This window comes from Embiotoca jacksoni, unplaced genomic scaffold (genome assembly GCF_022577435.1).
Source record: "Embiotoca jacksoni isolate LCO1_2020_lvr unplaced genomic scaffold, fEmbJac1.0.p SCAF_34, whole genome shotgun sequence".
In the NCBI taxonomy this organism is placed as follows: domain Eukaryota; kingdom Metazoa; phylum Chordata; class Actinopteri; family Embiotocidae; genus Embiotoca; species Embiotoca jacksoni.
In genome coordinates, this window is record NW_027185386.1 from 1,831,202 (window position 1) to 1,855,958 (window position 24,757).

Below are 24,757 nucleotides of genomic sequence, written 5' to 3' on the forward strand. Positions count from 1 at the left end.
CCTGAGCTCTGCAGCAGGAGCATTAAGATATTCTGGCCGAACAAGTCCCATTCCTTTGCTTTCTATATATACTTGTGGCGCTACGGGCAGGGGGGTTGGAGGGGAGGAGGGAGGGGTGGGGGGCAGCATGGCCGGTGCTGCCTGATAATTGCTTGAGGATGTAATACATGTGAGAGATGGCGAACGGTGTGATCTCGTATGCGCAGGAATCTCCGGGCTGCTTTTTCTAGCATAAATAACGTGGAGGAGGGTGGAGGGGGGGTGGGGACCTGTCCTCGGGGGGAGAGAGATAAAGAAATAAATTCAAGAAAGAAAAAAAAGGAATTGAGGGCAAAATTAATCCTTTGGACATTCACCCGACTGTGGCTATCTTTTTTTATTTTTTATTTTTTTTATCAGGCACAAATAATTAGCTTACAAGAGGAGCGAGGGGAGCCGCCATTTTTCACAGGAGACAAACATATTGAATGCAAATTTCCAAAGCGTCATAGGAAATAGATTGTTTATTAATGGCCTGGTAGGTTCATTATATAGCACACAGAGAGGGAGAGAGAGAGAGAGAGGCATCATGGGTAATGGCTTTGTAGGGCACAAACAATAAATGCTTGTTACGGCGGAGGAGGCAGGTTTATCCGGTGCTCCATCTTGTCGGCGGCGGCGGCGCCGGTTGATTCCACCGCCACCGCCTGCACGAGGCCCCGAAGCACTCGCAGCTATGAATGGGAATCAATAGTATTCATGCCTCGACACCCGGGCGGGGAGCCTGTCGCCTTTATGAATGGAAAGCCGCGGAGCTTAGTGCACTCTATTAAATGAACAGCTGGGCGAGGAGCACTCGGCTGTTCACACCTCCGCAGGCTTCACCTGTCCGGTCGCGTGGCGAGGACACCGATACCGCCACGGGCTTTTTATTTTTCCCTTTCAGGGCTCGCTGGTGCTTCAAATCATCTTCCGGATCCGAGATAAGTGCACTTATGTTAAGATTTTAGGAGGTAAAATTTGCAGCTGGCCTTTAAGGATCTATTAAGTTCTTCTTTACGTCAACAAATCCAACAAGGAGCCAAAAACCAAAGTATCGTATAAGTTTGAGTTATTTGTGAGTCCAAAAACTATTAAAATCACTGAGACCACAAAATCTGTCTGCAGCAGAATATTCACCAAACCTGCATCAAATCTGTCGTTTGGAAATATTCCCCCCGACAGCAGCACGATACTGACTCCTGTTGGCGAGAGTCAGTACTGCTTCCAATGTTTTTCGGAAAACCCTTTTTTTTTTCAATTTTAAATCTCCAAACATCTCCTCTAATTGTTTTACATGTATTATCTGTATTTTACTCACTGCTGAGAGACTCTGCCTCTCTGAAATGTGCTTTTTATACCCAATCATGTTACTGATCTGTTGCCATGGTAACCTAGTAAACTAGATGTTGTTTTTTTCTGTTTTTTTTGTGTGTTACACAACTTTTCCAGTCTTTTGTCGTCGATGTCACCGTTTCTTGAGTATGAAAAAAATGTTGGATGAAATGAATGAATGTCTTTAAAGACCTACGACCTGCAGGAGAGGGGGAGGAGTCAGACGGATTGGCTGGTTTTGGTCGTTTCATCAGATTTGTTGACACCCCCCCCCCCCCCAAAAAAAACAAAAAAAAAAACAAAAAAAAAAAACAAAACAGGAAATACAGAATAACTCCATCTTCATCTTTAAACTGGCTCCTTCAAAATGAACTTCTGGAAGCTTCGACCTGACGGAGAAGTCGTCCTGTTTTGTCCACAGTTTGACGCGTGATGGAGAAGCAGTCTTCATTTGCAAATGATCACAAAGAACAAAATGATAAAGCTGAATAAACGCTTTTTTTTTTTCCCCCGATCAATGCCGCGGCTTCAAAACAAGCACTTTTCGATAACCATCTGCTCGAGGACCTGCAGCCGGCTGCTGCTGGATTAAGTGAAATGTGAAACAGCTCAATAATAAATTGATTGACAGGGCTAATGATTCACAACTCGGAGCGAGAGCTGCAACAAACAAACCAAAACAACGGGGAGAGAGGGAGGAAGAGGAAGAGGAAGAGGAAGGAGCGCGGCTGGGGTTCTCCGGCACCGGGCTTAGAGACCAGCGCTCTCCGCCAATGTACACACCGCACTAATGCCATCATTAGGAAACAGAAGAAGTACATGGTAATGAAGCAGCTGGTGTTCTAGTTCACTTACCTTGGATCCTCGCTCATTAAAGATAATCTCCACATCTAAAATCTTTCCAAATTGCTGCGGAGAGAAAAAGAAACAGAGAAGATGGGAGTCAGAGAGCCGCTGCCGACCGGAGAGGAAGAGGAAAAAAACAACAACAAAAAAAAACATTAAGGCAATATGGAAATGTTACACTTTTTTTTTTTCCGTGAGGAAATGGTGGTCAATTTGCATTTGTTAGCTCTGCAAACAGTTCTGGAAGCCGACTGAAAGGAGAACTCAGAGCTGCTGACTTAACGCCTCCCTGTGTTTCCATCAAAACTCTATGAAATGGGATCACAGTGTTTTGTGCGAGTACTTGATCTTTGATTACAGTGCAGCACAGAAAGGAACGATATTTTGATGTAGTCCGGAGATATACGGAGGGACGCACACACACGCACACACACACACACACACACACACACACACACACGCACACACACACACACGCACACACACACACACACACACACACACACACACACACCTGCAGCGTCACCTGGGGAAAACCGACTCCCTCAAATCTCCCGAGCAGATAACGGAGAGTTTAATGGATCGCTCCTCTCCTCTTCACACCTCCCCTCTCTCCTCTCTTCTATTCTTTGGTCTCTCTTTGTTTGTGCTCTCACAGTCAACAGGACGTGGAGGGCCGGTCCCCGGGGGGGTTAACGCGCCGCAGCCCTTTCGATTTAACAGGGCCTGCCTCTTGGATCATTAGAAAAACAGAGGAATGAAAGTAAACTGGTAAGTTCCTCTAATGAGTGGAGTGAAAGCCACTTTTAATTGCTGTCTACAATGGCCGTATTATTTTATTAAAAGTAATTACCCTGTCAAGCGGTCCTCGTCGCCTTCATTTCGGCACAACAGGGAAGCGATGGGCCTTCCATGTGGTCGACGCTCGACGGGCGCGGACGGATCGTTCCACCGCGCCACTAATAGGGGTTAGAGAGGAGCCGGCTATTATCTGGCTGGAGTGAGTGGAGTGGGCTCGAGGAAGCTGAGGGGTTTATGGGTTGGCGGGGGGAGCATGTGTTTCCTCCCACTTAAAAAAAAACCAAAAAAAGGCTGGGAAGTGCTGGAAGCTTTAAAAAAAAAAAAAAAAACAAAAAAACTCTGTTTCAGCATCTTCTCTACATGGGAAGAGATTTCTTTTACATCCCATCTACACATCTGCCTCATGTGGCGCTCCAACGCCGGCTCCATCACACACATTTATATCCCAGCGTGATGTCACCCCTTTTTTTTCCCGCCTGAGAAGACAACGCGTCCCCGAGTGCTACGTGCAGATGCTAATTGTTTTAACCGAGCGTAATGGGCTCGTGGCGTCGATTAATTAGTTTCAGAGGAAGCCGTCTTTGTGGATTTCCACACGGCGCTGGGGACTGCGCTGTGCGCCGCTCGCCACTGAGCTCATTGCACTGCTGTCCCCACCCACCCCCACACACACACACACACACACACACACACACACACACACACACAAACATGGAAACAGCTGCATCAGCAGCACCGATAAACAATAGCTTCGATGGGAGGAGTCTCTGGAGGGAGAGGCTGCAGCTTCATCCATCCACAGCCTGCAGGAAGCATCCAGCATCGGGGTGAGGACAAAAAAACACCATGTTTTTCATGTTTAAATTAGAGCTGTGTTTTTCTTTGGTTTCCCACTTATTTTCCATTTCCTTATGGATTTCAGTATGTTATCATTTTTAAGTGGCGCTGCGCAGATTCCTGGAATATCTTTTTTTTCTAAATTTGCGCTTAAAATACACGACGGAGAATCAGAAACCGGATTACACAACATCGTGTGCGTGTTTCACGGAGGCTCGTAATTACACAGAAACGAGCGGAGACCAATGAGCTGCTCGCAGTGGAAGAAAAACAAAACAAAAGAAACACTGAAATATTTAAAACTTTGTAGCATGCGTGCGAAAAAAAAAAAAAAAAAACGTCAGCAAAAATAAGTACAGCAGGCGTGAGTCACGAGGAATCGTAAACACCGGTATTTTTTCTTCCTCTCCCTGAATGTAATTACGACGGGCCGAGTGTGGAGGCAACAAAGAGACGGAGGCCCGCCACCTTTTGATTAGCCCGGATATCTTTTAGCTCTTCAAGGAAGCTGTAATTGCGACACAGTGGGCCCATCGTGTGCGTTCAAACGGGAGTGGTGGTGGAGGAGAGAGGATAGCATGTCGAGGCAGCAGCAGTCAGTGGTGACAGGCGGGTGGGTGGGGGTGGGGAGGGGAGGGAGGAGAGGGTGGGGGGGGGGGTGCAGAGGTCCTGATTGCTCCGGGGAGCGCTGTGAGAGGCCCTCGCACTGCACCGAGAGAAGCGGCGTTGAAGGAGGCAGTCACACAAACGAGGGCACCCCGGAGCAGCGCAGCATGGAGCACGCTAACGCTTCGAGTGTTTTCATTTCCCCACACACACACACACACACACACACACACACACACACACACACACACACACACACTTCACTCTCTCTCAGAGATCACAGTTTCTAATTACTGATTAACGTCCGCTGTGGTCGCCCTAACGAGGCCCTTCATTCAGCGCCTCGTTAGGAGCTCGCAGGTTTTCCCCGACACCCTTCAAAACCCGCCGGCGTGCCGGGGCGAGTCCCCGGGAACCTCGCCGCTCGTTTTTTTCGGGGGAGACGGTTCCTCGGATGCCCGTGAAAGGGAGCAGATGGGACGCTCCCGCCGCGGACGGCCCTCCTCGGCGAAGCGCCTCGCCGCTCCCGCGCGTCTCCTCGCTCACGCGTGGCGGTGACGGCGTATCGAGCGCCGGCGTGCGCTGCAGAAGCCATTAGAGCTGGAGGGGGATGAGGCGCTGCACGAGGAGAGCCACACAAAGGCCCATTGTGGAGGTCCATGTCGGTGGGTGGAGCGCACACCACCTATCTGCTCGCCCGAGACAATCAATCCCACAATCCCCTGCTACGAGCAGGGGAAGGGGAGGGTAAAGCAAAGGGGGAGGGGGGGAAGGACGGGCAACATGTGGGTGAACAGGGGGTGATGGAGGTGATCAATTTTTGCATCATATATCAGCGCCCGGGCGCACAAAGCCTCCGAGCTAATTACTGAGGTGATTTGGATTCCACACGACCGGCACCGGAGCGGGGAACAATAAAGCCGACAATCAGAGCATAGAGAGGGAGAGAGAGCAGCCATGTTTGTCTGCAATTTATAAAGCCGCAGCTAGGACTCTGGAGTAATTAATACCATCAGCTGCGTGTTGTCTCCATAACGAACGCCTCTGGATTCTAACGGGCCAATTAGCAGCGTAGCATTTAAAGTACATTTTTGGCAATCGTCTCCCTTCAGATCCATTATCGTTATTGAATTGTGGCTGTTCGGTTCAATTCTTATTGAGGCTTCTGTGAGACGCTGAGCATGAGCTGCTCAACTATTTATTGCCTCGTTAATTGTCCGAGAGACGGAGAAGGAGAGGCTTTTTTTTTTTTCTTTCTTGATGTGATCTCATTGCATTTTGTACGTCCACTTGAACGCGACTAATGCCGCGTTGTCATGGTTACAACACGTGGGCTGTAAAGGTTTGGCGTGGAGGGCGTCTAGAAGCCACGGAGGCTAACAGCTCACCGGGCTAACGTAACGCAGGAGGGAAACGATGATCAACATTTTCCTCGGATGCAGGATTTTATCTAAGTTACGCAGACGAACTCTACGCGACTGAAATCACAATATTTTAAGTCAACATCCAACAAAACATGAACCTCCATGACCTCTGACCTTTCCGTAAAGCGTCAGCAAACACGTCGCCACTCGGGAACTCGAAGGCTGATAGAAAACTTGTGAGTACCACAAGAGGGCGCCGTTCATACGAGCATAACTCCCGCTGAGTGACATCAGGACCCGACTCTGACTGATTGAGCCGTTTTTGTTTTCCTCCTGAAAACGTTAACTGGGCGACAGTTGCATCGCCGGCCTCGCTCGTTAAATCAGCAGCTTTGGTTTCTGAGATTTGGCTTCAATTCAAGTTTTAATCAGCCAAATATTCATAGAGATGCAATAACTTCCTCTGACGCTCGCTCGTAGATTCGGGCGACGCAGCGGCGAAGCTTGAACGCTCCGGATGGCGCTGGTTCTTTGCGTTTCGTATGAAAAAGCCAAAAACCGTAAACTGCTCGTTGAGATATTGACCGGCACCTTGCCGAGGGTACTCACCCCAAACATTTGCCTTAGGTCGGGGTCCCGGAAGCGGAAGGGAATGTTGGAGACGTGTAACCGTTTGGGCTGCTGCTTCTCCGAGGAGTCTGAGTGCTGAAGCTGGAGCTGCTGAGAGCCCTCCGTTTGCGTCACATCATCTGTCTGCCGGAGGGAAACAAACACAGAGAGAAGACACAAGCTGCTCATTAGCTGCTACAGTATACTGTACCTCCTGGTCCTGAAAATACAGGGAGGGGGGAGGAAGGGAGGGGAGGGGGGGGAGGGGGAGGGAGGAGGGAGGAGGCCCGGCTGACTAACTTACTCAGCGTCTGCTATTTTTCAATCTGGGCGAGAAAAGCCAGAGCGATAAACAGCCGATGACTTATAGTGTCAAACCTGAGGTTGTGCATTACAAATCCACTTATTAATCTCTTGCACTTAGCTCCTGAGCAACGGGCGGAAGATTGAAGGCGCTGACAAAAAGGCGTGGATATAGATCCACGCCGAGGCCCGACACGTCTAGACTAAGGACACATTATTGGTGACGTTTTTTTGCAAACAGCCGTCGGGGAGCGCGAGGCCCGGAGCCCTTCGACGTTGTTGTCGCCATCGTTATGCGAATGCTGACATTTCTATACAAATGACGTGTCTGATGTCAATGACAAATTCCACTCGTTTCTCCGTGTGACACCCGTGATGGATTTTGCCGCGGCTGCCGGTGGCTCGTCCGTTTAGATGGACCTTGTTTGTTTTTTTAAGCAGTTTTATTTTCGATGGACTAAAAACCTCGTCGGTCAACTGCTCAGTTTATCATCTCGTTTAAACGGGTCTTCCCACAGTATTTTGGCCAAGTAGGTTGGCTAATAGGTAGTTTTTTTTTTGTGTGATTTGTAACCTGCTGTCTCTGGTTAAAGCGAGCAACTAAACCGTTTCGGTTGAATAAGTAGATCATGTGTGATTATTTGCTTTTTTTCAGAGATTAAATTACAAAAACGAATATCGATAACGACACGGAGCAACGAGGAGCAGCAGGAAGCGAGGACCTTCACGAGGAAGTATTCAGAGTGTCATCAGCATCGCTAACAGCCGAGTGTTCCTGAGCCCATGCGGTGATTTTCACGACAGAATCATGGCTGTTTGCCTTGGGGCTCAAAGAAACATCAGATTTTGGGGTCAAACTCAGGAAATCATCAACAAAGACCCTTGAAACGCTTCAGAAAGTCTACGGCGATGAAGCGACGAGCCGGGCGAGGTGTTTCTGAGTGACGAGGTGTTTCACGGTTCAAAGAGGGGCGGAGCTTCACTGTCCAACACCGAAGAAGGCGCATCAGGTCAGGAGACACCAGCTGAGTTTTTTCTTTGACGTTGGCGGTGGTTGTGTCACCGTGAATTTGTCCCCCAGCGTCAGACTGTCAACACCGAGTTCCACCGGGACCTTCTGAGGCGTCTGAGGGGAAAACGTTCGCTGCGAACCGCATGAACTGTGGCGCCATGGCAACAAAGTTCTCCAACATGACACACAATCGTTGCCAAATTCAGCTTCCTTCGGCTTCTTTCTGTTCCCTAAAATGAAGTTGGAGCTGAAGAGTTCTTCATTTTTGTTCGCACTTCGTATGAACACGAAGTGTGGAGGCAACGAGGCAATTAGCTTAGCTTAGATATTAAACGCAGATGTAAACAGCTAGCCTTGCTCTGTCCAAACTTGAAATAAAATGTGCAGACTAACACTTCTACCGCTGATTAATTAGCTTGTACGTCGTGCCGGCTCTGCAGCTGGACGCGGTGACTTCCTGGAGTCTCGTCGCTACCGTGTGCTAAACGCTGTGATTACAAACCACATCTGACACCTCACAGTGACGCTGGGGAGGAAACCGTTTTTATCTGCCCAAGAAGCTCCAGCAGCAAAAAACACAAATTGCTGTTTGGACACGTGTTTTTATGTTTTCATGACGTTTAAGATATTTCCTTTACTGGACGGTTTGTGCAGATCTACGTAAAAGCACAGCTTCCTTGAGAGAGCGCAGTAGTTACTCTCACGACCACAAGAGGTCACTCATCGGGGAAAATATGGAGTTTGTTTTGGGCATGTGAAGAAAACAAGAGATGCTTGTGGTCTCCGCTTCACTAAACAGCAAAAGCAAATGAAGAAAATGAAGGAAAAAACAAACAAAATTAAGGCTGAATTTGAGCTCTGCGAAGGAGCTAAAGAAGAGAAAGGAGGAGGAGGAGGAGGAGGAGGAGGAGAGACGAGCGAGTGGCAGATATGCTGCACAAAAGCTGTTTGAATGTGATATGTAAACTGCGAGGTCTCCTGGGAAGTGCACTCGGCTGCACGGCAAACACACCGCACACCGGCCGGGAAGTCCCGTACACAGACACAATCTTGTACTGATACAGACGTGAGAGCAGAGAGGAGGAGGAGGAGGAGGAGGAGAAGGAGGAAGAGGAGGAAGAGGACGCCGGCCGAGTACAAACGGTTCAAATGACACACAGCCAGTCACACACCGATAACCCTCACCCTGCTCCCAGGCTGTCAGATGGCTGCAGGCCTCTCCCGGTGATACATTTCCCACCATTTAGGAAATGGGGTAGGGATTTATTCATTATAATTCATCATCACAGTATTATCATTATCATCATGATCGTAATGATGATCGCCTTTATTATTCTCATTATCATAATCACAATCTCCACTGTAATGGCCGTCATTTATTTGGTTTTTATGGCCCATTCGGAGACGGTGACATACATTGTTAGCGGTGACAGTTGTTTGATTCAAGGTCCCACTTTGTCTCCCCTCGCAGCCGTCGCAGGTACAGGAGGTGGCAGCTTCCTCCAGTCCCGGTCCGGGGGTGGGAGGGGCGGGGGAGGGAGGAGGGCTCGGCGGCGGCGTTTCGGACCAGAGGTTAACAAGTGGTAAAGGACACGGGGAGATGTGGCGAGCCGGCCGGTGCCGGACGAGGAGTGGATTTTGTGACGGAGAGAGGCGGGCGGAGGGGTCTTAACTCGGCTGTGTCCTCGCGCGCTGGAGGTTAATAGCCTGAGTAGCCGTGTTGGGCCCCGGGGGTGACACATTGCAGACAGATGCTGGGACCGTGGAGGGTGACAAGGTACCGGAGCCCCGCGGGTCAATCTGTTTCATCGGTCACACATGACACTATCGACCTTTAGCGTATGTTGCCAGACTACTGAGCACCGCTGTCCTCCGGGCTCGGGCCCGTCTGCCTTTTTATCACGGCCGCGTGTTTTCAGACATCCAGATTAACTTTCGCTCGGCGCTCAGACAGGTCAGCGGCGGCGCCGACATCGGGGGCAAACACACATATGGAGAACACAAATACCGAAAGCGCTGACTCCCCCCAAACCAGCCCGGACTGCTTCCCGCTAACTCAATAAGTAGGAGTGTCACCGAGATCCGGGACGGCTGCCTCGGCGCTGCTGCTGCTCCCGAAGGCTCCAACCTGCCTGGTTGTGAGACGTTGGCGTAGCAGTGGGAAATAATTACCTCCGCATTACCATAGGAGGCCACCTTCAGTGGCACTTTACTGTCCCGACAGCTGCTGTCACAGAGGAGGAGGAGGCGGGATGCAAAACACGCCGTCACCGCCAAAAGCCAGCAAAACCTAAGAGTGAGAGAGCTGTCAACTCTAGCAGCTCGCCGGCTTCCTGTTCACTCATTTCTCTAAAAGACTCCCTTGCTGTTATTTGCAAATCGCCTGCAAAGTGCTCTGCTCAGCACTTTCCCCCTCCTCACAGAGTGGCATTACAAGAGCATAATTGAAACTATCTGATTGGACTGCTGCCAAGCAGGTAGATTACATCCGATTAAATAGGAGTTGGGAGGGGTGGGGGTGGGGGAGAATTATAATGCCTGAGCTTCAATTCATTATTTTCCCCTTCTTGTCTTCTCCTCTTGTTTTTTGTTTTTGTATTTTTCAACCCCAGAGCCTCTCGTTCATCTCAAGAAAACCAAAGGCAGAGGATTTATTTAGAGATTTAGAGCATCGAGGCCCAAAATATCTCCTCCACCTTTCTGTAAGACCCGTTCATCGTCTGCGTGGACGACGTTGGGCTTAAATCTCTCAATCATTAGTACCAACTGTGTTTGACAAATCTCTGGTTCTTTGATTTAAAAAGAGCCGACTACAACTTTCAGCATGTGTTTCAGTCAAATCTTGAGATTCTGGCTCACTTTTGGACGAACTGAGTAATTGTAGCACGATGTTTTGGTCCCAGCTGCTAATGGTGAAGTAGTTTTACTACAAATCTGAGTGACGAGCTCAAGATGACAACAATAACGTCAATCTGTCGTATCTTCAAAATATAAATTGAAAATAATAAAACAAAAACAAAGAACAAACAAGTATCATTTGAGTATACAACAAGTTCTTATACTGTTGTCAGATAAAGTCACTCCTTCTTATTAGTTTTCTGGAGGTCCATCTGAAAATAATCCCTCATTCATTAGAAAATAAGATTCAAAAAGACCTGTTGTTTTAGGGGGCGTGTCTGTTTGATTGACAGGCCTGTGGTGCAGTCAGGTTACAGCTATCGGTGGGCGGGGCGTGGTATCGTCGGGTTTCCAATCAGATTGTGTCACATCCACCGTTGGCTCCTCCCCCAGCTTGTCCAAATATGGTCACTTCCTGCTCCAAAAAAAAACCTAAAGATGGCGACTGGAAGCTTCAACAAACCAACGGGGGGAGTTGTTACTTGGAAAAAAAAAATACATTCACTGCAGCTGGAAAAATCTCTGCAAGCACCGAATGTGCATTAATATGCAGTTTAAAGTCGTCTCTAACTGGTGCACTACTTCCTCCCGATTACCACAAACTACAACATCTACATGTTTTCTGAAATTACAGCGACTTGTTAAAAAGAGAAGCTGCATATCTGCGAGCAGACAGAGAGGGGAAGTCCAAGTTCTGTTAGTTTTGTCTGTTTTAATGGGATTCAGTCTAATAAAATAAAATAAAACAACACCATCCGTATCCTCTAAAACGATCCAGAGGAGTCTTTATGTTCAGGGGATCTTTGAAATGTGAGTTTACAGCAGGCAGGAATCGTGGACTCCTCCCACTTGGAGATAGCGCAGTCATCCTCTTTTAATGGCGGCCTACATGCTGCCATCAGCAGCGTCTCTGAAAGCGACACCCCGGCGGGGTCTCAATCCCTCAAACACAGCTCATGAGACGCGAGAGAGTGTGTGTGTGTGTGTGTGTGTGTGTGTGTGTGTGTGTGTGTGTGTGTGTGTGTGTGTGTGTGTGTGTTATCACAGTCCCCCAGAATCCCCTTTGGAAAGTCTTGGTGCCGCTGACACGGGGGCTGTGAAAAATCTGGAATTGAGTGCTGCCCTAACGCCACTGCCTTAATTTGTTATCTGAAAAGAGAATGATTACTCATGAAATTCAACCAAACCTCCGACTATTTGAACTGAGCCAGATAACGAGCTCCGTTTTTTTCCTTTCTCTTTTTTTCTCCTCTCTCCCTGGCAGCCCTCTCGCTACCCTCATCTCCAAGGATTTGGAGAGAAAGTTGGGGGCTGCCTCTCTCTTCCAGTCGAGTCGCCTTGCTTTCAAGTCGGCTTGTTTGAACGCGACGCTGAGCGAAGGTCCCCGGAGGTCCGCCGGGGCTCTGGACAACGCCACCTTTTACTGGTAGACACGGGGGGGTGGAGGGGGCAGACAAGAGGAGAAGGAGAGAGTCGCGGCGCCTCATTAAAAACATACAGACTCTCCGATCTCTGCAGGGACTTCCTCACACAATCCATACATGTCGCTGCTCTCCTTTTCTTTTGTTAAGTCTTTAAGTCGGGCGAGATGTGCAGCGCAAAGCGTCGTCGTGGGGTTGGAGGAGCTGGCTGAGCGCGGTCGAGCCGAGGGAGGATGAGGATGAGGAGGATGAGGAGGAGGAGGAAGAGGAGCTGCTCTGCTCCACTCCTCAATCTGCGCCTGCTCCTGCAGGGCGTCCTAATCAAAAGGCGCCCGGGCCAACAGGCCGGGTCTGACATCAACGCAGCGGTGGGCGACACTGCAGCAGCGGCCCCCGAGGATCAAGACTCTCTGTTTACACCCCACTAATCTCATCCCCCCCCCTCCCCCCACGAGAGAGAGGAAAAAAAACTGAAAAGAGAAAGAAGACGGGTGGAAGTAGGAGAGAGAGAAGGAGAAGCTCTCATCTCTCCACGGCCGTCGTCTCTGGGCTTTCTTCACAGCGGGTGGACACATGAAATGAAATCAAATGGAGAGAGCGAGAGAGACGGAGGAGTGGTGTTCGGTGTCGGCGGGGGAGGAAGAAGAAGAAGAAGAAGAAGAAGAAGAAGAAGGAGGAGGAGGAGGAGGAGGAGGAGGAGACCGAACCGCCTGCCAAGTCTCTCCTCACTGTTAAACCCTCTTTGTGTGTGTCAGCCATTTACTGTAAGTGCAGCACACAACGGTGACGGGAGCCGTCGCACAAACCTCCGAATCAAACGCGGCCGCATTACAGGCCGCCGACGAAGATGATGATGATGATGATGATGATGATACGCTGTTGTGCCGCGTAAGCACTTTTTCCGCCAGCCAAACACTTGCAGCACTTTCAGAGTTATTAGGAGCGTTTCTTTGCGGGTGGAAACCCTCCCCCCCGATCCGTCGCGGAAGGGACGTGACCTCGCCGTGACCTCCCGTAGCAGCAGGCGGCTTCGTGTAAAATTTTTTATTAAATTTAAAAAAAAGGTAGAAAAGAAGGTCTTCTTAATTTTTTTTTTCAGACACCTCTCTGAAGTTGGGAGTGAAGTCGGGCTCCCTGTTTCATCTCCATCTGCCGCTCCGCTGAAGGTAATTCGCAGGTCAAGTCGTTTTTATGTAAGAGCATCGGTACACAAGAATCAAATGCACGATACATAATTTAGGAGTTCACTCGCTTACATCGCCAGAGGTTTGTTTTGTGCTCACAGTGCCGGAGCACGCAACTCGTGAAAGACGGGAGAGCATCATCAGCTCCTGGCAGATAATTAGATGATCCGAGAAATATATATATATACATACATATCTATATATATATATATAATGTGTCTGTTTTCAGACTCTGAAGAGGGCGTCGGCCTCTGCAGGTCCTGCAACGTTCATACAAATAAATAAAACAACTCAGGTGGACGTGTTTTTTTTTTTAAAGGGAGCCACCGAATGTTTTTTTTTTTTTCTTTCATTTTAGGAGTCAAATTCACCTCCATCATCAAACAGCGAGTCGGGCCCGGACATCAAAGTGCTGCTGCAGCTCCTCATGAATGCAGCAGCGCCGGAGACTCTCGGTCTTTAACCCTCCGCCCTTTTTCATCAACACACGTGTTCGAGGATGCACCAAAAAAATAAAGAAACAAACATGCGAATCACGGAGGAGGAGAAATGAAATGTGCTCCACGCGTGCAACAAAACTCTCCGACTGCATCTTAAAATGAAAAAAATATACTGTTTTCAAAACAGATGGGGCGACATTTGGATTGTAAATTATGCATGGAATAATTTACAGTGTGTTTAAAATCTTGTATAATTATATCACATTAGGATTTCTGTTAATTAAAGGTGACATTAAGGCCTTATATTTTCACTATTAAATCAGATTTTAAACTCCAAACTTATCGAATGTGCTGCAGGACTGAGTTTCGGGGTGAATTTGTGGATAATGCTTCGGCTTCACTGCAAAAAAACGGCAGACGATGAGCGTAAAAGTCAGAAAACGGGCTTCGGCCGTCGGGGTGTTGGAGGGGAGGGGGGGTACAAGCAGACAGAAAGGAGAACATTTAGCAAAAAGGAAAAAGTGAAGAAGAATGAGAATATATTTTTACTTGCTGACAGCGTGTTGAGAACAGTGTTTGCAGGTGATGGAGGACACTGACCGGTGCGGTCGTGGTGGCGGTGATGGCGGGCGTGCTGCTGTCGCTGCCGGCCGGCTCGCTGTGTGTCTGCGTGGGCGTGTACAGGGTCATGGCGTGCTCGGGCACCCGGCTCTGCCCGGTGTAGTCCGGCGTCGGGAGCGCGTGCGGCGCCGCGAACTCGGCGGGGATGCCGTTCTGTGGGGGGGGCGGGTACTGGGCCGGGGTGTACGGCTGGGCCATCGCTTCTGGGGGGTTGGTGGCCTCTTGGTTACCCTGCGAGATAAAAAAAATAAAATAAAAAATAGAAACAACACACACGTTAGAGCTGGAAGTGAAGAGCACATTGTTTGACTGGAGCGAGAGAGAAGTGCGAGTTGTCCTGCAAAAAGCAAACGAAGTCGGAGAGGAAACAGCCGTCGCATCGCATCTCGGCCGCGATTAGAGGCCTCCTTGATCTCCGCTAATGAACACAGTTTACGTTGTGGAGCACGGCTCGCTGTCGGAGGGGCAGGAGTCAGGGGGAATCTCCGTTGCACTTGTGGCGAAGCACGAGAGGAAAGATCAATTAATTGATAAAATTTTGATTAGGGCCTTTGATTTCGATGACAGGTCCGTTAAAAGCAGCAGCTGCTCCCTCTCTCGCCGAGCTCCGCTTTCATACTTTTTTTTTTCTTCTAATGGCAGTCTGAGCGCCGCCCCCCTACCTCTCCTCCTCCCACCACCTCCCTCCACCTCCCTCCACCTCCCTGCGCGCCTTTGTTTCCATCTCAGGTTCTCACGGGGGGATTTTCGGAGACAAGTGCCAAAACGATACCCGAGTTTTTAGCAACACCACTTCTCTAATTTTTTTGATGCCTCTTTGAAATCTAAAAACTAACTTTGAGACGTTTTCTTTTTGTTTTTTCTTCCTCAAAATAAAACCAACCAAAAATCTGAGAAACAAATTCGAAATGGAGACACTTTTCAGTTGGCAACCAAAAAAGGTTTGTCCCCTCGTCTTCCTCCCGGACCCGCTCGGTGTGTCTTCGGCACCACACGTGTGTTTTCTGCTTCCTGACCGTGATAGATGGCCCTTTGCGACGCGGCGGCTTCACAGACCTTTTGTCTCGTGTGGATGATTCAGATGACGAGCTCCAGACTTTCTTCCGGCCGGTGCACTCGGTGTAAAACTTGGTAATGGCCGGACTAACAGAAGTGTGCGTGTCTTATTGTTTGCACGAGCACGAAGCCTCTGTGAATCCCGACTAATGAGCGGAGCGGCGAGATCGGCGGCGCCGCAGCGGATATCTATCCCAACATTTAAAAAAAAAACGCAGAGGGAAAAGGTGAGACAATAACAGCGAAATCCAATAACACCCCCTGCAAATACCCTCAATCAAATTTAAAGATACAGATCATGCGAGCTCGACGCATAACTCTTTGGATAAGAGAGGAGGAGGAAGGAGCAGCCAGGAGAGGGTTTATGATTGGAGAAAAACAATAACAGTAAACAGATAGAGAAGTTTCTTCTTCTTTTACAAGCTGGCTGGGGATGAGAGATAGTAGATAAATGTCTTTTATTCCTCTTCTTTTTTTTCTTTGCTGCTGTGGTGTTTGGCCCCTTCTGCAGATTTTCCAAAGAAAGCCGAGTAAGAGGAGGCTGTGCTTTTTAATGAGAGCCGAGCAACACGATGCTGTAAATGTAGTGGAAATAATTCTGCTCTGACGTGTTGGCAAACAAACCTCGACCCAAACTGTGCTCTGCCAATTAAAGAAATGCTCCATTATCTAAATGAAAAAAGGGAGAAGGAAGAGGAGGAGGACTGACCAGCTTCCTGCTCCTCTGCCTGTTGCAGCCTCCTATAACCTCCTGCAGCCTCCTATAACCTCCTGCAGCCTCCTATAACTTCCTGCAGCCTCCTATAACATCCTGCAGCCTCCTATAACCTCCTGTAGCCTCCTATAACCTCCTGCAGCCTCCTATAACCTCCTGTAGCCTCCTATAACATCCTGCAGCCTCCTATAACCTCCTGTAGCCTCCTATAACCTCCTGCAGCCTCCTATAACATCCTGTAGCCTCCTATAACATCCTGCAGCCTCCTATAACCTCCTGCAGCCTCCTATAACCTCCTGCAGCCTCCTATAACCTCCTGTAGCCTCCTATAACCTCCTGCAGCCTCCTATAACCTCCTGCAGCCTCCTATAACCTCCTGCAGCCTCCTATAACCTCCTGTAGCCTCCTAAAACCTCCTACAGCTTCCTAAAACCTCCTATAGCTTCCTGCAGCCTCCTAAAACCTCCTACAGCTTCCTGCAGCCTCCTATAGTCTCCCGTAGCCTCCTGCAGCTTCCTGCAGCCGGCCAGGCCTCCAGGCTGCTCCTGCTGCAGGAGCAGACCCTGCCTGACCTAATCCCTCCTTCTCCTTCTCATTCTATTATACTTCTATCTCCTCTGTCTCTCCCTCAATCCCCCGCCCTCCTTCCCTTTCATGCTCATCTCTTCCTCCCTCCTCTTTTTTTATGCAGAAAGTTTTTTAATCTCTACCCCTGTGCTCTACTTTTCCTCTCCCTCCAGTCATGGCATTATATAACTCACTTGCATTGCGGGGCATCCTAATTCAAGGAAGCTCTTGATGTTGGCAATTTTCAACTTCTAAGCACCCATTTTTTAAAGGAGGACGGGGTTGGTTACCTAAAAAAAGACGCTACCTCCTGGTGTGACAGCTGAAAGTACAACAACGATCCGGCGTCCTCCTTTTGTTGTTGTTTTTTTGTTTAAAGGCGTCAGCGTGCTCGACAGTCCGGCCGACGCGGAGAGCTCAGCGGCCCGGAAACAAAGAAGGTGGCGTGTTCGCGCATCAAACGGCGCTCACGTCATTAAAGAGATCAAAGCGTCTCTGTGTCTTTTATTTAGTCACCGTCAGGACCGCTGCCCGTGAACCGGATCGCTGTTCTTAAAGAATCCACCGAGGACTGTGTTTACATGTCGTAGAGCTGCCAGAGCTTCACACTGCAGGACAAACGCTTCTGCCTGTTTTTTTGGGGAGCCTCATTATGCCGGCTGGGTTCCTCTGATTTAATGCAGGATATGGTGGCACCGCAGGCTCTCAAAAAATACCCCAAACACAGTCCTCATTAGTTTTTCAATGAGTTCCCCGCGTTGGTAGAGGAGGTGTGTTGCGGATGAATGCGGGGGTCATGCAGCACGGAGGTTTTGCTGCAAAGCAATGCGCTGCTTCGGCCAATCAAAGACTCCGCCATATTTCCTGGAGCGTGGGATTTTTTTTTTTTTTTTTCAAAATTCACGCGATTTTTTTTTTGCCGAAAATGTCATCGGGATTACGGATTAACAGCATAAAGTACGTGTCTTCAAACAAAACTCACTTTATTAACAAAAATAACTCCTCATTTACAAACAGAAAGGCTCTGCTCCTGTTTTCATCACCACATAAAACTCAACAAGAGGAGAAACAGGAAGTGACGGGGTTTGTGGGACATGTGGTCTTCACATTAAAATGATCTCATTAAATACTTATTATCAGAGGAAGTGATTCCATAAAACTGTGTTCAAATAATTTTATACTCATGTCAAGTTGTAAGAGACTGCATTTTGTTTTTGTGCAGACAAGTCGGCCTGTGTGTTGAATTAATATGAATTAAACAGCATCTGAAGCTCTTATTTTGATAGTCGTTGTTTCTATATTCACTCAATTTTATGCAAAAAAAAAACCCTCTCCAAAATGTTCTCAAATTACATCGACATTTTTGAGTGAATCCGAGTGATCGTACCGATCCTTAAAAAAAAAAAAAAAACTTCCTGAAGGGACTTGAATGTACATGCATGAGCTGCGTTCTCTTCATCTTCCATCAGCCGAATCGATAAAAGCCAGAAAAATGACGATCCGCGAGACGAAAAGAAAGTTAGAGATGAAAATATTGTTCATCTCGGCCGCCATTAATAACAATTCGATGCCAATCCGGCAGAGTGGTGCACGAAGCCGCATCCTTGCCGCCGCAAACACAATTAGGTCGGACTTAAACTGTTTAGGTAACGAAGTTGGAGGAACGATGACGGAGTGCTGAAGATGTGGAAAACACACGAGTCCGGTTTGGACCGGATCAGCTGGTGGACGATGCTACTTTCTGCTGAGCACATTGTTAAAGGGGGAGATTGTAGTTTCTGCTGTTTATCTGACACTTCCTTAGTTGAGGGAAACCTCTGATGTGAGTCCCGACACGTCCGACCCAACTTGTTAAAGCATCATCTGCCTTTCGAGTGTCCCTCGGCAGCTTCGGGTCAGACGACTTCGAGTAGCTGTGCTCACAAGGGGCTCGTATCTGTGTCGGGTCCGCTGCCTTTTTTTTTTTTTTTTTTTTTTTAGCCTTAAAACAAGCGCAGAGGACTGAGACGGAGCCGAGTGACACACAAACAGGATAACAGCCCCGGAGAAAGAAACACGACCAAAGTGTTGTAGCGCCGGCGTCGCTGCTGTTTCAAAGGGGCAGCGAGGCAAAAAAAAAAAAAAAAAAAAAGCAAGGGAAGGCGGAGAGCGCGAGCCTCATTAGTGAAACACAAAGTACCACTGGCTCCTCGTATGATCTTCGCCTTCCTCTGATGTATGTGACAAACGAGTTATTCAACTGGAAATGAACTGGGAGAAGAAAAAAGGACCCCATGCAAATCGGGGGGAGTTGTGCTCGTCCCAGTGCGGCCGCAAGAGCAAATCTTTTTTTGGTGAGGGTGAGGAGGAGGAGGAGGAGGAGGGTGGGGGGGTGGGGGGGTTCCCGGCGAACATCGGCGGTGATGAAAAGCCCTCCACGACAACCCGCTCAGGTATGTCTCGTCTCGCTGAGAGAGATCGCCGCCAAGTGTTTCTCCACCTGTTTATGTCCCAGAGTGGCACTTTAATGCCCCCCCCCCCCACCCCCACCACCACCTCTACAGCCACAAGCCGCCGCAAACCTCATCTCCACAGGCACGAAGAAAAATCGCGACCGGAGAGAGAGAGCGACCGTTATCGATCCACCATCCTGCTCCGAACCCCCCCCCCCCCAATCCCCCTTCTCCTCCTATTACTGGAGAGCACAATAAAAAACACTATCTCTAATCTTAAGCACTCTCCTCGTGTAAAATTGGATTGGAAACCCCGTACTTAAGGAGATCACTTCTGGAGCGGAGATTTCTTTTTTTTTTTTTTTTTTTACAGTTGGGAGCCAGAGAGGTCGGGGGAGGCCTGGTGGCGATGCCCACCGCCGAGAGGAAAAACTCCCAGCGTCCACTGCTCCAAAAGAGAGTAAGATACAGACTCTCACCCCCCCCCCCCCCACCCCCTCCCTCCCCCGCACGCCGTAGATCGGTCAAGACCGCACGACTCCATCCTCAGCAGGTACGACGGCTTGGCGGCTCGCCAGCGACCCGTGATCCTCTTTAGCAGGCGCTGAGAGGCCATGTGCAAATACAGGAGCTGTTAGGGAGGAACTCATAACGGCAGAGTGCCACGGTGAGAGGAGGGGGGAGGGAGGAGGAGGAGGAGGGGGGGGGGGGGTCAAAGAGCAGCCGCCGAGGCAAAATACGGCGCGGCGACTAATTACGTTGCATTGAATCCGGAGGGAAATCACTCAAATGGGAGCGGCGCTGATCAATCGGAGCGATAGGAAGGCGTGATGGAGAGGGCAGCTTTATGGCTGCGGATCATTTCTCCTGCTGTACGACAGTGAAGAAGCAGGAAATATATATAAATATATATCAATATATATATATATACATATATATATAACGCTGCTATATACGTGCAGCAATTCAAACAGATTTATGAGTTGAGCGTTTCTGCAATAATCCAAACAGATGAATACTTAACGTACGACGAGGAGAAAATGTACACGAAGAAAAAGTTGCCTTGTCAGACAACGGAACGTTTTTTATTTTATTTTTTTAAGCGAACTTTAAACCCGAGAATCGTCGCGTCATCCCGAGTCTCCTCTGTTTCTCTCATTTTGGTTTTTAATGACCGGCTGATTGTGACAGCGGCACAACTTGTGACAACAATCCCGCCGGCGGGAGAGTTTTTTGGTTTTTTTTTCGCGCGCGAGGAGTGCAACGCCAACGTGCAGCAATCAGTTGATGCAACACGAACGAAACACCGAGCGGGTTTTTTCTCAACCAGCTGCGTTGAAGAGAGAAAAAAAAAAAAAAGCCTCTTGTTGTTTGAGCATCGGTTGGGTAGATGCTCGGTTAATTGTAGCCCCGCGCGCTGCAGACAGGCAGGCAGGCAGCAGCCGAAGAGGAGTGAAAGAGGGGGGTGGGGGAGGGAGGGGTGGGGGGTGGTGATGATTTCCACGGGCAACTGGCATTCATTTTGTCTCGAAGGCGCATAAATAAAGGCTGTCTAGCCGGGTCCATTTTAATTAGGCGAGCCACAAGATCGTACTCTCCAAGTCTCTCTTGTTTTTCGCGCTCACCGGAGGCGGCGAACACGCGTGTTAATTACAAACCGCACACGCAAGTGGATCCAAGGTGAGCGACGGGAGACACAAAAAGAAGAAGAAGAAGAAGAAACTCAGAGGAGGTAAACAACAACAATAGCAACAACAACAACAACAAAAGCAAAACACCTTCGGCGGAGCTTCTCATGATGAGGTACATATTTGGTGCAACAGCGGCTACTCCCCCGTCCACTCCCCCCCCTCCCTCCCTCCCCCCCGAGTCAACCAATTACAGCGAGCGTGCAGCCCAGTTCAGTTTAATGAAGATTCACACACGAATCCAACTCTTCCTCCCCACTACAGTCGGTTTATGGTTTCAAACAGGAGTGGGTTATTGTTTTGTCTCACATTTCCTCCCCCTTTTCCCCGTTTTTTGTGTCGTCCCCCCCCCCACCCCCTCCACACACACACACACACACCACCCCCATCTCATTTATAGAAAAATCAATTCATGAAAATAAACACCGGGTGTCTTCGCCCCGCGTCCCGACTCAATTTAAGATTTTGCGCCCGTTTTTTCTTTTTCCGAGAGGCTTTAATCGTTTTCACGTGTCACATACGTTTCATCCCCTCTAACGTGATTTTTCCTCGTTATTGGGAGCACTTATTTGCTCCGCGGCCCTTCTCGGATTGGAAGGTATTAAGAAGGAGAGTTCATTTTCCCCCTCAATCCCTTGCTGATTTCTTCATTACATTGCGGCGGAGGCGGCGGCGTGCCGAGATGGGAGCGCTCTTAGCGCCGCGACTAGCGAGTGTTACTATACCTCAGAGACGCCGCGGCGCCACTTAATAAACAGAGTAGACGGAGGATCACTTTGAACTCCTGTGACATGTAATGAACCTGTCTGTCTTCGGCACGGCGGCGGTGGCGCCTGGGCTCGGGCGCTGCATGGTAGAAAAAAAAAAACCTGCAGATAAATAAATAAACAAATCAACAAAAACACTACCAAATAAGCCTGGAGGCCTCTGTGAAAAAGCCATCAGTTACACATGGTTAGACTCTCAGCGCTTTGCCAAACGCCATAAGAGGAGATAATTGTCTGTTGCAGTGCCGTTGCCTCTTTTGTTGCATAACAGATATTTACATCTGGGACTAATTACGCCGCGCCGGGTGTCAGGATTTCGGATTAACTCGTAGGATGCATCCGGTTTGGTGTTTCGGAGATGAAACCGACGGCGTGTGCTCCTTTTGACCTCATAAAAAAAAAAAAAAAAAAAAAAAAAAAACTTTTTCCATCCACTTCTTACATTTTCCTTCTAAAGTTGTCAGAACGAAGTGATATCGATGTGTTCTCTATTAAAAAATCCTCCGGAAAAAACTGAACGACTTCTTTTGGAGATTGCTATTGATCCCTCAAGATAAAGACCCGGATCAAATGAGAACTGATAAACCGAACCGGCGGGACGTTCTGTCATTCTGGTCATAGAAACCCGTAAATCAATTCCTCCTCCTCCGTCGTGGTCGTCGTCATGCCGACTCCTCCGACTGCTGATGAGTCCTCGGAGAGTCTCCCGGGGAAAAAAAATGCCAACATTTGTTTTAGAATCAGCTGATTGTCATGTTAATTCGGTGCATGTGGGAGGGGAGGATGGGGCGGTGGTGGAGGGAGGGGGTACGGGGAGGGGGGGTTACGATACCGAGGCCAGAGTTCCTCGCGGGGACAAGATGCCATTACTTAAGCATGCAGAAATCTCAACATGACATTCCTTGACCGCTGCGACGATGGCAAACATATGCAAATGAAGCGGAGTGCCACTCTCATTACGACCCTGTCAAGACACCTCCCACCGGACCCCCGAGGATGCTGGGAAGCCGAGGAGGATTGTGGGGAGGAGAACAGGTGAGGAGGGGAGGAGGAGGAGGGGGGGGGCGTTATCTCTCCGATCCGTCTCCTTTCCACTGGCCTATTTTTTTTCCTTTCTCTCTTTTTCTTGTGTTTCGCTCTGCACTGGAAGGAGGGACAGGTTTACATGGGCGGGATCCTTTGAAGTGAAAATGCTCCCCGCTGTAGCCAAAGCTCATCTAATCAGGGGCTAATTCCAGTTATTAAGATTTGAGAGATAACTTTGATTCATCACAGTCCATCTACCCCGATCGGTTAATCACTGTCGCGCTAAGCTCTTTTTTTTTTTTTTAAGTCATCCTTTTGTTTCCGCTCCCTCTGGCACGCAGAGCGGGGGGGTGGGGGGGGGGGACAGAAAGAAGAGGAGAAAAGATATTAACAATATTAATGACCCGTGATTCTCGTCTCCTTAATGAGAAGGGTTATTAACTGTGATTATCCGTGATGAAATGCCGGTAATTCTCGAAAGCTTGAGAAAACTTGTACGATCACTTGTCTGCTGATTTGCTCCTGTGATGTTTAAGAAAAAAAAAGGGGGGGGGGGAGGGGAGAGGAGGATAAAAAGGGATGAATCCGAACTCTGAAGAGTTTCTCCCTCTTTTTTAAAACCACCGTGTCGCCGAGTCCTCCGATGGCTAATGAGTCGTGGGGGGATTGGGTTGGGGGGGGGGGGGGGTGTCGAACCCCTGCGCCCACCCATCTTCGCCGGTTGACACTGCTGAGTGGCTGTTTGAAAACACCTTCTCGCACCCAGAAGATCCCTGATGCAGCATTTCCAACCGCTCTCTCTCTCTTTTCGTTTTTTTTTTTTTCCCGTTCCAATTATAGGAAGTTGCATGCTGGTGGAGTCCCTGTCGGCTCCATATGATTCCCTCAACGGAGGGGGGGCGGGGAGGGGGGTGTCTGGTGAATCATTGATGTGCAGTCAGACTGTTTCATTGCAGATCTGTGTGTGTGTGTGTGTGTGGGGGGGGGGGGGGGTTAGCAGTAGACAGATAACAATCCTGAATTATGCATGTCTGTCCCCTGTGAGGAGTTGAGGAGAGGGAGGGGGGGGGGGGGGGTTGGATGGCAACGGGGACGAGCCACATTTTCTGCCCCCCTCCCTCCCTCCCTCCCTCCCCCCTCTCCCGGGGGAGAAATTTGTATAGAAAAGAGGAAGGTGCGAGAGGACCACCGTGAGCGCCTCTCTTTAACTCCTCCGACGACTTCGGGAACATATTTGTCAGATATTCCTTTAAAAAAATAAATAAAATAAAAGCATCTCTGCGCCGCGCAAAAACAACAAACCCTCCTATCGCCCCTCCTCGAATTACACTGCATCACACAAACACCTGCTGGGCCCCCGTTTTAGATAATAATCCTATTTCTACATGCCAGTGCGGCGCTCCGACGGCAGAAATTGGATTGTTTGCATTACTGACCTGTGGAGCAAAGCAGTCTGGGTAAAAAAAAATAAAAAAAAATAAAACAGCCTCCAGGCTTTATTAGATCCAATCGGTCTTTTCATAAACAAAACCTTACTTTTCATAAAAGGTACAAAAATAAATAAATTAAAAAAACACGGTGACTAAATGTGGGCAAGGCAGCACTTTCTGGACACACTCCATTTATTTCCTCCAATTAAATCTCTTTAATTGGATTGAGGGCTGGCACCTGGTTTACACTCTGTCAACCACGCAATCCACAATAATTGATGCCAGAGCTGGTGTGTGTGTGTGTGTGTGTGTGTGTGTGTGTGTGTGTGTGTGTGGTGATGGGGGAGGGATTTAGAGCATGTCTCACTACTCCACCATTTCACTCTGATCAATTTATCAATGGCCCGCCAGACAGGAAGTGCCTCTCGCACGGATCGTTCAGGAAAATAAAAGCAGAAATCTACAGAATGCCTTTTATTTTTATTTTTTTTGTGAGTTTTCTTGTCGGAAAACGTGTTTTTATTGTTCGGTTTGTGCTCCTGAAAGCGTGAACGCGCGCATTGTTTAACGCCGTCGGAGCTAATTCAACCACTTTATCTACCATCGGCTAATTAAATCCACAACAACACATCATATTTCATAAGCTCACAACATGTTGCTATCTCGTATCTCAGGTTGCAACCATCTTGCACGGTGATCTGAATTAATTACATATCAGTCCCTCCAGGAGTTTTTATTTTGTGTGTGATTGCTGCGATCCCAAAACGTTTGATTTTTGCAG

At 48.7% G+C, this 24,757-nt stretch overlaps 1 protein-coding gene across 13 annotated transcripts in view; it reads right to left on the bottom strand.

Moving 5' to 3' along the window:
- Positions 1 to 24,757, bottom strand: part of LOC138207845 (RNA binding protein fox-1 homolog 3-like) — a 361,299-nt gene that overhangs the window by 27,974 nt on the left and 308,568 nt on the right. For 11 of the 13 annotated variants that reach the window (XM_069165392.1, XM_069165389.1, XM_069165381.1 and 8 more), the window contains 3 exons: positions 14,224 to 14,526; positions 6,417 to 6,560; positions 2,209 to 2,262 (listed from right to left, as the gene is read on the bottom strand). In XM_069165392.1, coding sequence (XP_069021493.1) covers positions 2,209 to 2,262; positions 6,417 to 6,560; positions 14,224 to 14,526 — 501 coding nt within the window. The remainder of the gene's footprint in view (positions 1 to 2,208; positions 2,263 to 6,416; positions 6,561 to 14,223; positions 14,527 to 24,757) is intronic. The other 2 variants (XM_069165386.1, XM_069165393.1) reach the window with 1 other exon arrangement.